The 17,579-nt window shown below is 36.9% G+C and overlaps 1 protein-coding gene across 1 annotated transcript; it reads left to right on the plus strand.

The window, feature by feature from the left end:
• The first annotated feature begins 5,866 nt into the window (after nucleotides 1-5,866).
• LOC107136065 (wiskott-Aldrich syndrome protein family member 1-like) lies at nucleotides 5,867-8,404 on the plus strand. The gene is made up of 2 exons (XM_048803235.1): nucleotides 5,867-5,997; nucleotides 6,307-8,404. The coding sequence occupies exons 1-2, from the start codon at nucleotides 5,923-5,925 to the stop codon at nucleotides 7,993-7,995; spliced, it is 1,764 nt and encodes a 587-aa protein (XP_048659192.1). The 5' UTR covers nucleotides 5,867-5,922; the 3' UTR covers nucleotides 7,996-8,404.
• The last annotated feature ends 9,175 nt before the right edge of the window (nucleotides 8,405-17,579 follow it).

The following is a 17,579-nucleotide window of genomic DNA, read 5'->3' on the forward strand; positions in this document are numbered from 1 at the left end:
CCAGCAGAGTAGAACACTTAGAAGATAGAACATCAGACAATGAAGACAAAGTATTTCAACTGGAAAAGAACATAGACAGCTCAGCAAGACTGTTAAGAAACCATGAGCAGAACATCCAAGAAATATGGGATAACATTAAGAGACCAAACTTAAGAGTCATTGGGATACAGGAAGGTACAGAGCTCCAAACCAAAGGAATGAGCAGTCTATTCAATGAAATAATACGAGAAAACTTCCCAGACTTGAAGAATGAGACAGAATCCCAAATCCTAGAAGCCTACAGGACGCCGAATGTGCAAAATCATAAGAGATCCACACCTAGACACATTATAATGAAGATGCCCAACATACAGAATAAGGAGAGAATTTTAAAAGCTACAAGAGAAAGGAAGCAGATTACATTTAGGGGTAAGCCAATCAGGATAACAGCTGATCTTTCAACACAGACTCTGAAAGCTAGAAGATCCTGGAATAACATATTTCAAACACTGAAAGAAAATGGGTTCCAACCAAGAATTGTGTATCCAGCGAAATTAAGCTTCAGGATGGAAGATGAAATTAAAACCTTCCACGATAAACAAAAGTTTAAAGAATTCGCAGCTAGAAAACCATCTCTTCAAAACATCCTCGCCAAAGCATTACAGGAAGAGGAAATGGAAAATAACAATGAAAACCAACAGTGGGAGGTAGGACAGTAAAGGGGGGGGAAATAATCAAAGAGGAAAACAAACCATGTTTAGTAACAGAAATAAACAAATATGGCTGGAAGAACAACCCATATCTCAATAATAACCCTAAATGTTAATGGCTTAAACTCACCAATTAAGAGACACAGGCTAGTAGAATGGATCACAAAACAAGACCCAACAATATGCTGCCTACAGGAGACGCATTTGATAGGAAAAGACATACATAGGCTGAAGGTGAAAGGTTGGGAAAAATCATATCACTCATATGGACTTCGGAAACAAGCAGGAGTGTCCATACTCATATCAAATAAAATAGATTTCAAGCCAAAGTTAATCAAAAGGGATAAAGAGGGACACTACATACTGCTTAAGGGAACCATACACCAACAAGACATAACAATCATAAATATTTATGCCCCAAACAATGGTGCAGCTATGTTCGTCAAACAAACTCTTCTCAAGTTCAAGAGTCTAATAGACCACCATACCATAATCATGGGAGACTTCAACACACCTCTCTCGCCACTGGACAGATCTTCCAAACAAAAGTTGAATAAGGAAACTATAGAACTCAATAACACTATTAATAACCTAGACCTAATTGACATATATAGAGTATACCACCCAACATCAAGCAGTTACACTTTTTTCTCAGCAGCACATGGATCCTTCTCAAAAATAGATCATATATTATGTCACAGGGCAACTCTTAGACAATATAAAGGAGTAGAGATAATACCATGCATCTTATCTGATCATAATGGAATGAAACTGAAAATCAACGATAAAAGAAGGAAGGAAAAAGCATACATCACTTGGAGAATGAACAATAGGTTACTGAATGATCAATGGGTTATAGAAGACATCAAGGAGGAAATTAAAAAATTCTTAGAGATAAATGAAAACACAGACACAACATATCGGAATCTATGGGACACATTGAAAGCAGTTCTAAGAGGAAAATTCATTGCTTGGAGTTCATTCCTTAAAAAAAGAAAAAACCAACAAATAAATGATCTCATACTTCATCTCAAAATCCTTGAAAAAGAAGAGCAAAACAACAGCAAAAGAAGTAGAAGGCAAGAAATAATTAAAATCAGAGCTGAAATTAATGAAATCGAAACAAAAGAAACAATTGAAAAAATTGACAAAACTAAAAGTTGGTTCTTTGAAAAAATAAACAAAATCGACAGACCCTTAGCGATGCTAGCGAAGAGAAGAAGAGAGAGAACTCAAATTACTAGCATACGGGATGAAAAAGGCAATATCACAACAGACACTTCAGAAATACAGAAGATAATCAAAAACTATTTTGAATCCTTATACTCCAATAAATTAGAAGATAGTGAAGGCATAGATAAATTTCTTAAGTCATATGATCTGCCCAGATTGAGTCAGGAGGATATAGACAACCTAAACAGACCAATATCAATTGAGGAAATAGAAGAAACCATCAAAAGACTACCAACTAAGAAAAGCCCAGGACCGGATGGGTATACAGCAGAGTTTTACAAAACCTTTAAAGAGGAACTAATACCAATACTTTTCAAGCTACTTCAGGAAATAGAAAAAGAGGGAGAACTTCCAAATTCATTCTACGAGGCCAACATCACCCTGATACCTAAACCAGACAAAGACACTTCAAAGAAAGAAAACTACAGACCAATATCTCTAATGAACCTAGATGCAAAAATCCTCAATAAAATTCTGGCGAATCGGATACAAAAACATATCAAAAAAATTGTACACCATGATCAAGTAGGATTCATCCCTGGGATGCAAGGCTGGTTCAATATACGGAAATCAATAAATGTTATTCACCACATCAATAGACTTAAAAATAAGAACCATATGATCATCTCGATAGATGCGGAAAAAGCATTCGACAAAGTACAGCATCCCTTTATGTTCAAAACTCTAGAAAAACTAGGGATAACAGGAACATACCTCAATATTGTAAAAGCAATCTATGCTAAGCCTCAGGCTAGCATCATTCTGAATGGAGAAAAACTGAAGGCATTCCCTCTAAAATCTGGAACAAGACAGGGATGCCCTCTCTCTCCACTTCTGTTCAACATAGTTCTCGAAACACTGGCCAGAGCAATTAGACAGACGAAAGAAATTAAAGGCATCAAAATAGGAAAAGAAGAACTTAAATTATCACTATTTGCAGATGATATGATTCTATACCTAGCAGACCCAAAAGGCTCTACAAAGAAACTATTAGAGCTAATAAATGAATTCAGCAAAGTGGCAGGATATAAAATCAACACGCATAAATCAAAGGCATTCCTGTATATCAGCGACAAATCCTCTGAAATGGAAATGAGGACAACCACTCCATTCACAATATCTTCAAAAAAAATAAAATACTTGGGAATCAACCTAACAAAAGAGGTGAAAGACTTATACAATGAAAACTACAGAACCCTAAAGAGAGAAATAGAAGAAGATCTTAGAAGATGGAAAAATATACCCTGTTCATGGATAGGCAGAACTAACATCATCAAAATGGCGATATTACCAAAAGTTCTCTATAGGTTTAATGCAATGCCAATCAAAATCCCAACGGCATTTCTTGTAGAAATAGAGAAAGCAATCATGAAATTCATATGGAAAAATAAAAGACCCAGAATAGCAAAAACAATGCTAAGCAGGAAGTGTGAATCAGGCGGTATAGCGATACCAGACTTCAAACTATACTACAGAGCAATAGTAACAAAAACAGCATGGTACTGGTACCAAAACAGGCGGGTGGACCAATGGTACAGAATAGAGGACACAGAAACCAATCCACAAAACTACAACTATCTTATATTTGATAAAGGGGCTAAAAGCATGCAATGGAGGAAGGATAGCATCTTCAACAAATGGTGCTGGGAAAACTGGAAATCCATATGCAACAAAATGAAACTGAATCCCTTTCTCTCGCCATGCACAAAAGTTAATTCAAAATGGATCAAGGAGCTTGATATCAAATCAGAGACACGCCGTCTGATAGAAGAAAAAGTTGGCTACGATCTACATACTGTGGGGTCGGGCTCCAAATTCCTCAATAGGACACCCATAGCACAAAAGTTAATAACTAGAATCAACAAATGGGACTTACTCAAACTAAAAAGTTTTTTCTCAGCAAAAGAAACAATAAGAGAGGTAAATAGGGAGCCTACACCCTGGGAACAAATCTTTACTCCTCACACTTCAGATAGAGCCCTAATATCCAGAGTATACAAAGAACTCAAAAAATTAGACAATAAGAGAACAAACAACCCAATCAACAAATGGGCCAAGGACCTGAACAGACACTTCTCAGAGGAGGACATACAGTCAATCAACAAGTACATGAAAAAATGCTCACCATCTCTAGCTGTCAGAGAAATGCAAATCAAAACCACCCTAAGATACCATCTCACTCCAGTAAGATTGGCAGCCATTATGAAGTCAAACAACAACAAGTGCTGGCGAGGATGTGGGGAAAAGGGTACACTTGTACATTGCTGGTGGGACTGCAAATTGGTGCAGCCAATTTGGAAAGCAGTATGGAGATTTCTTGGAAAGCTGGGAATGGAGCCACCATTTGACCCAGCTATTCCCCTTCTTGGTCTATTCCCTAAAGACCTAAAAAGAGCATGCTACAGGGACACTGCTACATCGATGTTCATAGCAGCACAGTTCACAATAGCAAGACTGTGGAACCAACCTAGATGCCCTTCAATAGACGAATGGATAAAAAAAATGTGGCATTTATACACAATGGAGTATTACTCCGCATTAAAAAATGACAAAATCATAGAATTTACAGGGAAATGGATGGCATTAGAGCAGATTATGCTAAGTGAAGCCAGCCAATCCCTAAAAAACAAATGCCAAATGTCTTCTTTGATATAAGGAGAGTAACTAAGAACAGAGTAGGGACGAAGAGCAGGAGAAGAAGATTAACATTAAACAGGGACGAAAGGTGGGAGGGAAAGGGAGAGAGAAGGGAAATTGCATGGTAATAGAAGGAGACCCTCAGGGTTATACAGTGGAGGAGGTAGAGAGAGAGGAGGGGAGGGGAGGAGGGAGGTGGGGAGGGGGGAGGGTGGAGGATGGGAAAGGCAGCGGAGCACAACAGACACTAGGATGGCAATTTGTAAATCAATGGATGTGAAACTGATGTGATTCTGCTATCTGTGTATGGGGTGAGGGTGGGAGTTCATAACCCACTTGAATCAAAGTGTGGAATATGATATGTCAAGAAATTTGTAATGTTTTGAACAACCCACAATAAAAAAAATTAAAAAAAAAAAAAAAAAAAAAAAAGAATTGTGATGGGCTGGGATTGTGGCTCAGTGGTAGGGTGTTCGCCTACCATGATTGAGGTACTGGGTTCGATCCTTAGCACCACATAAGATGTAAAATAAAGATATTGTGTCCACCTAAAAAACTAAAAAATAAATATTAAAAAAAAGAATTGTGATGCAAAAAAAATAAGAGAGCTCATGTATAATGGCATAATTTGATGTGAACATACTCTATATATAGTTATGAAAAATTGTGCTGTGAATGGATAATTATGAATTTAATGCACTCCACTATTGTCATGTATATAAGAAATAAATTTTAAAAAATAAGTGATTATATATAAAATCCACTGATTTGTTGTTGCACATGCTACACAAGTGCTCTACCACTAAGATACATCCCCAGCTACCACTGATTTTAACAATTGCACAATATTTATATAAGAAAAAAGCTTTGTTTTTAGAAATATATACTGAAGTAAAAGTGACAGAGAGAGACATTATGTCTGTAAGGTACTCTCAACTGGTTCCAAAGTGTATGTGTCTGAGTATGTGTATGTATGCACATGTCCATCTTGGCCAATTATAATATATGCAAAGTCATCCTGGAAACAGGATAGAAACTAAATAAGTTTCAACCTCAGGGAACATATTGGTCCCTTTTAAAGTACACAATTCTCATGGACCCCAAAATATATGCTCAGAGATTACAGTTTCAGCAACACTAATTATAAAAACTAAAGTCTTTACAATTAGTAAAATAATTTTCTTTTTGTAATCAAAACAAAATTTCTTTTCACTAGAATGTATACATAAATTTCATTGAAAAGACATTAAGTGCCCCCCTCCCCCAAACTAAGGATTGGGTAATACCACAGAGCCTCAGGAAAGGGGGAAGAGCGATATTCGCCCCCTATGATGGGTGAACTAGGACAGAGGTTTATCTCAAGATGCCGTTAGTGAAAAGAAACATGGATCCTAGGCACTTGTGCCACACAGCACTGCCTAGAGGCATTAAGAATGAACTGGAGGGGCTGGAGTGGTGGCTCAGTGGTAGAGTGCACGCCTAGCATGCATGAGGCACTGGGTTTGATCCTCGGCACCACATAAAAACAAGCTAATGTATCCACCTAAAAAACTAAAGATACTGGGCTGGGGATGTGGCTCAAGCGGTAGCGCGCTCACCTGGCATGTGTGCAGCGCGGGTTCGATCCTCGGCACCACATACAAACAAAGATGTTGTGTCTGCCGAAAACTAAAAAATAAACATTAAAATTTAAAAAAAAAAAAACTAAAGATACATAAATAAATATTTTTTTAAAAAAAAGAATGAACTGGAATGTGTAACCAATATTTCTTTGGCAAATATAATTAGACAGCTAAGTAGTGTAAGTAAATATGCTGAAGATATATTTGGAGAATTATTCAATGACGCACATAGTTTTTCCTTCAGAGTTAACTCACTGCAAGAACACGTGGACCGTTTATCTGTTAGTGTTACACAGCTTGATCCTAAAGAAGAAGAATTGTCTTTGCCGGACATAACAATGAGAAAAGCCTTCCGAAGTTCTGCAATTCAAGATCAGCAGCTTTTCGACCACAAGACTTTGCCTATTCCATTACAAGAGACATATGATGTTTGTGAACAACCTCCACTTCTCAACATACTTACTCCTTACAGAGATGATGGTAAAGAAGGTTTGAAGTTTTATACCAATCCTTCATATTTCTTTGATCTGTGGAAAGAAAAAATGTTGCAAGATACAGAGGACAAGAGGGAGGAAAAGAGGAAACAGAAGCAGAAAAATCTAGATCGTCCTCATGAACCAGAAAAAGGGTCAAGAGCACCTCATGACAGGAGGAGAGAATGGCAGAAGCTGGCCCAAGGTCCAGAGCTGGCTGAAGATGATGCTAATCTCTTACATAAGCATATTGAAGTTGCTAATGGCCCAGCCTCTCATTTTGAAACAAGACCTCAGACTTACGTGGATCATATGGATGGATCTTATTCACTTTCTGCCTTGCCATTTAGTCAGATGAGTGAGCTTCTGACTAGAGCTGAGGAAAGGGTCTTAGTCAGACCACATGAACCACCTCTGCCTCCACCCATGCATGGAACAGGAGATGCAAAACCCTTACCCACCTGTGTCAGTTCTGCTACAGGTTTGATAGAAAATGGCCCTCAGTCACCAGCCACAGGCAGAACACCTATGTTTGTGAGCCTCACTCCACCACTTCCTCCACCACCTCTTCCATATGCCTTGTCAACTTCTTCATTAAGAGCTTCAATGACTTCCACTCCTCCCCCTCCAGTACCTCCCCCACCTCCACCTCCAACCACTGCTTTGCAAGCTCCAGCTGTACCACCACCTCCAGCTCCTCTTCAGATTGCCCCTGGAGTTCTTCACCCAGCTCCTCCTCCAATTGCACCGCCTCTAGTACAATCCTCTCCACCAATAGCTAGAGCTGCCCCAGTATGTGAGATTGTACCAGTTCATCCACTCCCACAAGGTGAAGTCCAGGGGCTGCCTCCACCCCCACCACCGCCTCCTCTGCCTCCACCTGGCATTCGACCATCATCACCTATCACAGTTGCAGCTCTTGCTCATCCTCCCTCTGGGCTACATCCAACACCATCTACTGCCCCAGGTCCCCATGTTCCATTAATGCCTCCATCTCCTCCATCACAAGTTATACCTGCTTCTGAGCCAAAGCGTCATCCATCAACCCTACCTGTAATCAGTGACGCAAGGAGTGTACTCCTGGAAGCAATACGAAAAGGTATTCAACTACGCAAAGTAGAAGAGCAGCGTGAACAGGAAGCTAAGCATGAACGCATTGAAAATGATGTTGCCACCATCCTGTCTCGCCTTATTGCTGTGGAATATAGTGATTCAGAAGATGATTCAGAATTTGATGAAGTAGATTGGTTGGAAGAAGAAAAATGCATTGATAAATATTACAAAACTGAATGCAAATGTCCTTTGTGGTGCTTGTTCTTTGAAAATGTTTGGTCATTCTAGTGTTTTGCTTTCTATTCCTTATAATAAATAACCCTTTTCCTCCATAATTTTTGATTTTGAAGAAAAGTATTAGCATACATTTCAAACCAAATGTTTTACAGTGGCTTATATTTTTTTTTCCCTGAAAAGACATAATTCGGTCCAACAAACCACTAAGTATTAAGCATGGACAGCTGTTGTTAGAGTAGCAGATTCAGTTTTTTTGATATATCTTAATTGTGCACTTCATGAATTTTAATTTAAAGAAAGCAAATGAGATTGAAATCTTGAGGGCAGCTGTAATATTAATGAGCCTTATTCTACTTCCTGATGTTTTAAAAGAAGAAACACTGCCTTGATATATGAATACACGCAGAAAGTACATTTAAGCTTGTAGTGTTGAATTCTCTTAAAGGAATGCTTAAATTTTTTTATTATTATTTTATTGTTTTAAATCCTTGCCTTATTTGAATGTTTAGCAGTACTCCTTTCCCACTTATATATTGTGTAATATAATTTTGCTTGCCTATAGGAGTTTAAAATTTTTCCATGTGAAATACTCCGAATCAAACATACATGTAACTTACATAACTGTAAGAAATAACAGTCTGATTTAATAAATGGTTCATTTTAAAGGTTAAAAAAAAAGAAAAGACATTAAGTTAAGCCAGGTGATACTTTGCACTCCCTTTATTTCAATAAAAATCAAAACTACTTTGCATGGAGCTTTATATATACAAACTCAATCTTCATGTAATGTAAGTATCATTATCCCCATTTTAAATCAATAAAAAAGTTGTTTTCTTTTGTGTTCCTTTCTACAATCCATTGAAAGTTTCAAATAAAAAGGGTATTTACTTATAAAATGTGCTCCCTAGGGAATAGGGAGTGTATAAAAAAAATGAACCCATTTTTTAACTGAAAACATAATCTAAGAATTAAGGTCATGATCCCAGAGAAAAGAATTCTGGATTTAAGTAAATACCAAAAGTACATGTTAGATATTTCTAGTACACCACAAATTCAGATTTTTCTAAACTCTAACTCACACATAAAGTGACTCTGGGTGGTAGATGAGAAGTAGCTGTTCACCTAAACTGCCCCAGAACAGTTTCCAAAACAGTCTCCAGCACGAAAGTTATGAGTTATTCTTTCCTCCAACAAGACAATACCGACATTCAACATTTAAAAAAAAAAAAAAAAGGAGGACTCAGGATGAGACACAACTGGACACCTTCCCTAAGTTTTGAATGCCCTACTGCATCACCTCAAGCTACCCTTCAAGAGAAGAGCATCTCACGCAAGTGGCCTTTGGTGCCAGCTAACCTAATCCAAACCTATGCTCAGCCTTGTCAGCCTGAGTAAAACCAAATCTCCTCTAACCTTTCATTTCTTCACCAACACAACAGAGGTGCCAATAACTACATCATCAAGATCATTATGCAGACTGAATGAAACTGCTCATCTGAAAGCTATCCACCCAGTGGAGGCCAAATAAATTTTCAATGAATATTCCCAGCCAAAGGCCCCTCCCAGGCTTATTAAGAAGGCTGTTGAGAATCTGGTGTCCTTTTTAAACCTATTTCCTTATCCATCTTATTTGATTTCATCTGGTAAAACAAGATAAGGAGATTAAAAATCTCTCTAGGATAATTTATCCCAGTCATTCTTTTGATTTTATGTATATGGAAACTGAATCTCAGAAAAAACAAGTGACTTGGCTCAAAGTCTTTGGCAGAACAGGGTCTAGAATCCAGTTCCCACATCGCTGCTCTTTTTTCAGTTTATGTTGCCTCTCCAGTAGGCCTGACCCCTGAAGGATCTCATCTTCTACAGAAAATGGAATTCCTACCTTAATAAATATCTTTGAATGTTGGTGTATTAGATTCCTATGACTTCTATACCAAATTCCTATTAGCGTGGTGACTTAGAGCAGCACAGATTTACTCTCTCAAAATTCTGAGGCCAGAAGTCTCAAATCACTTTCACTCAGATGAAATCAATGTGTAGAGGAGTAGTCATTCTAGGAGAAAATCCCTTTCCTTTCTCTCTCTAGTTTCTGGGAGTCACTTGTATTCTTTAGTGTATGGTCCCTTCCTCCATCTTTGTTTTTTCCTTTTGGAGGTGTTAGAGATCTAATCCAGAGTCTCAAGCTTTGGGTAAGTGCTCTACTACATCCCCAGCCCCAATTCTGTCTCAAAAGTCAAAAGTGTAGTATTTTCTCTCTGTTTCCTTTTGCTTCTGTCAGGTGGCCTGTGTCTCCTGTATCAAATCTCCCTCTGCCTCCTTATAAGGACATTTGTGATTGCATTTAGTGCTCACCTATGGATCAGGATAATGTCCACACATCCAGATCCTGAACTTAATCATATCTACAAAGTCTCTTCTGCTTATATAAAGTAACATTCACAGGTTTCAGAGATTAGGACCTAGCCATATTATTTCACCTACCATACATTGTAACTGTTTTAGTCGGCTTTGTCAATGCTGTGAACAAAAGACCTGACAAGAACAATGTAGAGGAGGAAAAGTTTATTTTAGCTCATGGTTTCAGAGTTTTAGTCCATGGTTGGTCGACTCCATATCTCTGGGCCTAAGGTGATGCAGAACATCATGGCGGAGAAAAACAGCTCAGAACATGACAATCAGAAGCAGAGAGAGCTCTGCTCACCAGGGGCAAAATGTCCACCTTCTCTAGCCATACTGTACCTGCCCACAGTTACCATTTAATTAATTTACATCAATGGACTATTTCACTGATTAGGTTACACCTCTCATAATCTAATTATTTCACCTCTGAAAATTCCTGTGTTGTCTCACACATGAGATTTGCGGGGACACTTCATATCTAAACCATAACAGCAACTAATTCAATGAGATGGACAAGACTGTTTTTCAAAATTGTGACCTACATGACCTCAAATACAAACTGAAAAATGGGGTTAAGGCCTGTGGCAAAGCAGAACATCATGGTAGGGAACACTTGGTGCCTGAGAAGCAAAAGAGAGAGAGAGATCAGTTTTATAATTAAGCCCCACCCTAAAACCCATTAAAATGTGAACCCATAAATTAATTAATCCACTCATGAAGTCAGAGCCCTCATGATCCCATCACCTCCAAAAGGACCTAGACTGAACAGTGTTGCAATGGGGATAAAGCCTCAACACATGAGCTTTGGGGGAGACATTTAATATCCAAATCATAACAAATAGGCTTTGAAATCGGTTGCACGGTAGAGTGGTTATAGTCAATAATAATTTATTCTATATTGCAAAATAAGAGAGTAAATTTCAAAGTTTTCACCATAAAAATGGCAGGTAAGCAAAATGATGGAGATTTGCGGGGACACTTCATATCTAAACCATAACAGCAACTAATTTAATGAGATGGACAAGACTGTTTTTCAAAATTGTGACCTACATGAGGTTAATTAGCTTGATTTAATCATTCCACATTGTGCACAGATGTCAGAATGTCATATTACACCCCTTATATAATTTGATATAATTATGATTTTTTCGATCAAAAATAATATTAATAATGAAAAGAATACTTCAGCTAAAAGTAGGTTCAGTAACAAAGTGGGTGTGGTAAAATATTCCGAATTATTGAACATGGGTGATGGAATGACGAGGAAGTTTCATAATACTATCATCCTTTTTGAGTATATTTTAGAACTTTCAAGAGAAAATTTAAATATAAGGTTGTCACTTCAGAATACAAATTGCCTGTCCCAATCTCTGGCTCTCAATATCTGACCAGCTTCCCTACAGGGAAGGTAAGCAAACAGCTAATGAGGAAGCCTGCTCACCAGAAGCAAAGACTGAAGCGGCAGTGAAGGTGAGCCCCTGTGTCTGGTGCCAGTTTGGTAAACAATGAAAAAGAAACCTCAGGGTTCTGACAGCAGAATTCCATAGGAACTGTGTTTCAGCATTGGTTATATCTTTGTTTTGGAAACTCCTTTCTCCCTGTTTCTTCTTGAGATTAAAATAACCATTATAAGTTTGCTTTCCCCAGTGAGTTTGAAGTATGAAGGGAAGAAGGGGAGAGAAAAATCATCAGTCCATCCCACCTGCTTCTAAAACCTTTTCCACCATGCTGCCAGGCAAGCCTTCTGACAAACCAATATGGTCCTGTCTTCAGTGGCTTTCCAGTCTATGCCAAATAATGTCCGTACATCTTGCCTAGACACACAAGACCCTTCATGAACTGGCCTCTCCCAAATGTGAGTTTCAGTTAACTCAAAGAAGAAAATTGGGCTTCCAGGAAATAGACGATGAAGAAATGTGTGTCTAAAATTCAGTCCAATAAAGAATTATATAACAAACAAGAAGTGGAAGTTAGGGTAGCAATAAAATTTAGTGCTAGGTGTTTAACAAACCCAGAATATTTCAAGGAACTCCCTAGCATTTAGTTGCAAATTCTAACTCTGATTTAAAGGGCAATTAGTTGATATGGTAATTGGCATGGCATTAAAAATATTATCTAGGTTCTTTGGAAATCCTTCCTTTCTAAACCAAATGACTGCGGTCTGTAGTTTTTCGACAGGATATAATGTTCTGAAACTGCAAGTGCCCTGGAAACCAGGACACATGAGTACAATAGCAAATACTTTATTTTCATCACTGAAATAAAAAATCATACACATAAGTCATTTTCAAATCAAAAAAGAAGAGGCTCCAAATTGCAAAATTAGATCCCCTTTCTTCTAAAAATTGCCGACTACTTACCCCTACCCACCATCAACTCACCAACTCTCAAAAGGCTATTATCTCCTATTCTTGAAAGAGTAATTGGATTTGGGAGTTAAAAGTGTATGCAGAAGATAGCCTCTTCAACAAATGGTGCTGAGAGAACAAGAAATCCATAAGCAGCAAAATGAAAATAAATGCCTATCTCTCACCATGCACAAAACTCAACTCAAAGTGGATAAAGAATCTAGGAATTAGACCAAAGTCCCTGCACCTAATAGAGGAAAAAGTAGGGCCACATCTTCATCATGTTGGATTAGGCTCCAACTTCCTTAACAAGACTCATAAAACACAAGAAATAAAATCAAGTATTAATAAATGGGATGGATTCAAACTAAAAAGTTTCTCCTCAGCAAAAGAAATCAATGAGGTGAACAGAGAGCCTACAATTTGGGAGCAAATTTTTGCCCCACACAGGTCAGATAGAGCACTAATCTCCAGGATATATAAAGAACTCAAAAAACTTAACACCACAAAAAACAAACAACTCAATCAATAAATGAGCTAAGGAGCTAAACAGACACTACTCAGAAGAATATATACATTTGATCAACAAATATATGAAAAAATGTTCAACACCTCTAGCAATTAAAGAAATGCAAATCAAAACTACTCTAAGATTTCATCTCACAGCAATCAGAATGGCAGTTATCAAGAATACAGACAACAATAAGTGTTGGCAAGGATGTGGGGGAAAAGACACATTCATACATGCTGGTGGGACTGCAAATTGATGCAACCACTATGGAAAGCAAATAGAGATTCCTTAGAAAACTGGGAATGGAATCACCATTTGACCCAGCTATCCCATTCCTCAATTAATACCCAAAGGAGTTAAAAATCAGCATACTACAGGGACACAGTCACATCAATGTTCATAGCAGCTCAATTTACAATAGCTAAACTATGGAACCAACCTAGATACCCTTCAATAGATGAATGGATAAAGAAACTGTGGTATATACACACAATGGAATATGACTCAGCATTAAAAGAGAATAAAATTATGGCATTTGAAGGTAAATGAATGGAGTTGGAGAATATCATGATAAGAGAAGTAAGCCAATCCCCAAAAAACAAAGGCTGAATGTTCTCTCTGATAAGTGGATGCTGATCCATAATGGGGAGTGAGGAGGCATCGGAAAAATGAAGGAACTTTGGGCAAAGGGGAGGGAGGAGAGGGATGGAGGGTGCATGAGGGCAGGAAAGTTGGTTGTACATGTATGACTGCACATGTGGTGTGATGCTACAATGTGTACAACCATAGAAATGTAAAGTTGTGCTGCAATTGTATACAATGAATCAAAATGCATTCTGCTGTCATATATACCTAATTAAAATTAATTAATTTAAAAGCATATGCAGTACACACACACATACACTCACACACATGTATCCACACACATTCCTACATAAATCCAGATTATTTATTTGAAGTGGTTACTTAATAGTCACTTATTGCAAATATCTGTCTTATTTCTAGTGCTCCTTTTCACTTGGGTAACCACTACATCTTCTGTACCTGTAATTTGTTTCTTCTTGCTAGAAGTAAACTGGTGTGAAGTTAAGATTTTATTAAGATATTTGGATTGTTTACTCTCTTCTCTAAACAACTAGATATTTATTTATACCCTCTTCAATTAGTAATGATTATACATTCACCTTGATTGTTCTCTATTTCCCTTAAGATTTTTCTTTACCAAAAATCAATATTTCTTTATAGGGAAAACTCTTCGGGATTTTGGATTTGGCAATGCTTTCATGGATACAATACCAGAAGCACAGGCAATAAAAGAAAAAATAAATAAATTGGACTTCATCAAAATTTTAAAAATTGGGACTGGGCTTGTGGCTCAGCAGTAGTGCACTTGCCAACATGTGCAAGGTACTGGGTTCAATCCTCAGCACCACATAAACATAAATAAATAAACGTATTGTGTCCAACTACAACTAAAAATATATAATTTTTAAAAATTGTTTCAAATTATCAATATTTCATACATCAATTTCTATTAAGATTCTGATGACATTCTTCATAGAAAGAGATAAAGCAGTCATTAAAAATCATTTGGAAAAATAAGAGGCCCAGAATAGCCAAAGCAATCTTCAGTTAGAAAAGTAAAGTAGGAGGCACCACAATACCAGATCTTGGGGCAGGGAGTTAGCAAAAGGAATAATGGTGAAATGTGATGGGCATCATTATCCAAAATACATGTATGAAGATATGAATTGGTGTGAACATACTTTATATACAAACAGAGATATGAAAAATTGTGTTCTATATGTGTAATAAGAATTGTGATGCATTCTGCTGTCATGTATTTAAAAAATAAAAGCAATTAAAAAAAATACCAGATCTTAAATTATACTACAGAGCTATAGTAACAAAAACAGCATGGTATTGGCACCAACAGATACATGAAGACTAATGGTACAAAATAGAAGACACAGAGATAAACCCACATAAATACATTAACTCATACTAGCAAAGGTGCCATAAACATATATTGGAGAAAAGATAGGCTCTTCAACAAATGGTGCTGGGAAAACTGGAAATTCATATGTAGCAAAATGAAATTAAACCCTCTCACCCTGCACAAAACTCAACTCAAAATGGATCAAGAACTTGAACACTAGAATATAAATCCTGTGCCTAATAGAAGAAAAAGTAGAACCAAATCTACATTGTGTCAGCTTAAGAACCAAATCCTCAACAAGACTCCTAAAGTGCAAGAAATAAAATCAAGAATCAATAAATGGAATAATATCAAACTAAAAAGCTTTTTCACAGCAAAGAAAACAATAAGAATAGGAAGAGAGAGCCTACATAATGGGAGAAAAACTTTATCACATGCACCTAGATAAAGCATTAATCTCCAGGATATATAAAGAAATCAAAAAATAACACCAAAAAAACAAATAACCCAATCAATAAATGGGTAAAGGAACAGAACAGACACTTCACAGAAGAATAAATAGCATAGGTCAACAAATATATGAGATATATATGAAAAATATATGAAAAAAATGTTCAACATAATTAGCAATTAGAGAAATTCAAATTAAAACTACACTGAGATTTCATCTCACTCCACTCAGAATGGCAATTATCAAGAATACAAGTAACAGTAAATGTTAACGAGGATGTGGGGGAAAATGTGCACTCATATATTGCTGGTGGGAATGCAAATTGGTGCAACCACTCTGGAAAGCAGTATGGAGATTCCTCAGTAAACTTTGAATGGAACCACCATTTGATTCAGTTATCCCACTTCTTGGCATATTCTCGAAGGACTTAAAATAAACATACTACAGTGATACAACCACATCAATGTTTATAGGAGCCCAATTCACAATAGTTAAGCTATGGAACCAACCTAAGTGCCCCTCAAAAGATGAATGGATAAAGAAAATGGAATATTACTTAGCCTTAAAGAAGAATCAAATTATGGCATTTGCTGGTGAACTGATGGATCTAGAGACTATCATGCTAAGTGAAATAAGCCGTTCTCAAAAAACCAAAGGCTGAGTGTTCTCTCTGACTTGTGGATGCTGACTCACAATAGGTGGGGCAGAGTTCACCAGGTTGGACAGGATGTAGTGGGGCAAAGGGAGGGGGATGGGAATGGAAAAGACAGTAGAATGAAGCAAACATAACTTTCCTATATGTTCATATATGAATACATGACCAATGAAACTCCACATCATGTACAAACACAAAAATGGGAATTTATACGCCATGAATATATGATATGTCAAAATACATTCTCCTGTCATGTATAACTATAAAAAAGAACAAATAATTTTTTTTAATTTGCTGCATCAAAGGATACCATGAATAGCATGAGACTGAGAGGAAATATGTGCAAGTTATATATCAGATTTATATCCAGATTTTATAAAGACCTCTTACAACTTGAAATGAAAATACAAACAATCCAATTCAAGACATGAACAAAGAAGTCAGATAGAGAGATGCACGCCTGCAGTGCTGGCTATTCTGAAACCCGAGGTTCACTGGAACACATGAGTTTGAGACCAATTTGGACAACAATGAGAGACCCCATCCCAAAAAAAAAAAAAAAACTGAAGAGGACAAAGGACCTGATAGATATTTCTTCAAGAAATACAGGAACAGCTAATTAGCCATGAAAAGATGTCAACATCATTAGTCATTAGGGAACTGCAAATCAAAATCACAATGAGATACCGCTTCATACCCATTAGGATAGCTATTATTAAAAAAAAGAAGAAGTTATTGATGAGGATGTAATGAATTGGAACTCTGCATTGCTGGTGGAATGTAAAATAACAAACTGTAGGGAATGTTTTGTCATCTTCTCAAAAGTTAAAAACAGAATTACCTTATGATCCAGGAATTCTTCTTTCAGGTTCTGAAAAAACTGAAAACAGCTACTCAGATACTTGTATTCCCATATTCAAAGCAGCATTTTTTACAATAGCCAAAAGGTAGAAACAATCCAAGTGTCCATCAACATATGATTGTGTAAACAAATGTAGCAGATACATATAACAGAATATTAACCTTAAAACAGAAGGGGTTTTAATACATGCTATAATACAGATGAAGCTTGAAAACACTGTGCCAACTAAAATAAGTCAGGCAAAAAAAAGACAGATATTATGAATCCATTTATAGAAGGTACCTAGAATTTTATTGAATTCCTGGAGACAGAATGATTTGCCAAGGGCTGGGAGGGGAGGAATGATGAGTTATTATTTAATAAATACAAAGTTTCCATATGGGATAATAAAAAATTCTGGAAATAGTGGTGATGATTGTGCAACATCATAAATATATTTTATGCCACTAAATTGTACACTTAAAAAGGT

The sequence above is a fragment of the Marmota marmota genome, unplaced genomic scaffold, assembly GCF_001458135.2.
Source record: "Marmota marmota marmota unplaced genomic scaffold, marMar, whole genome shotgun sequence".
NCBI lineage: Eukaryota > Metazoa > Chordata > Mammalia > Rodentia > Sciuridae > Marmota > Marmota marmota.

Coding starts and splice junctions, on each gene's coding strand:
- LOC107136065 (XM_048803235.1), top strand. CDS start 5,923: ATGCCGTTAGTGAAAAGAAACATGGATCCTAGGCACTTGTGCCACACA. Junction 5,998..6,306: donor CTAGAGGCATTAAGAATGAA/CTGGAGGGGCTG, acceptor AAAAAGAATGAA/CTGGAATGTGTAACCAATAT.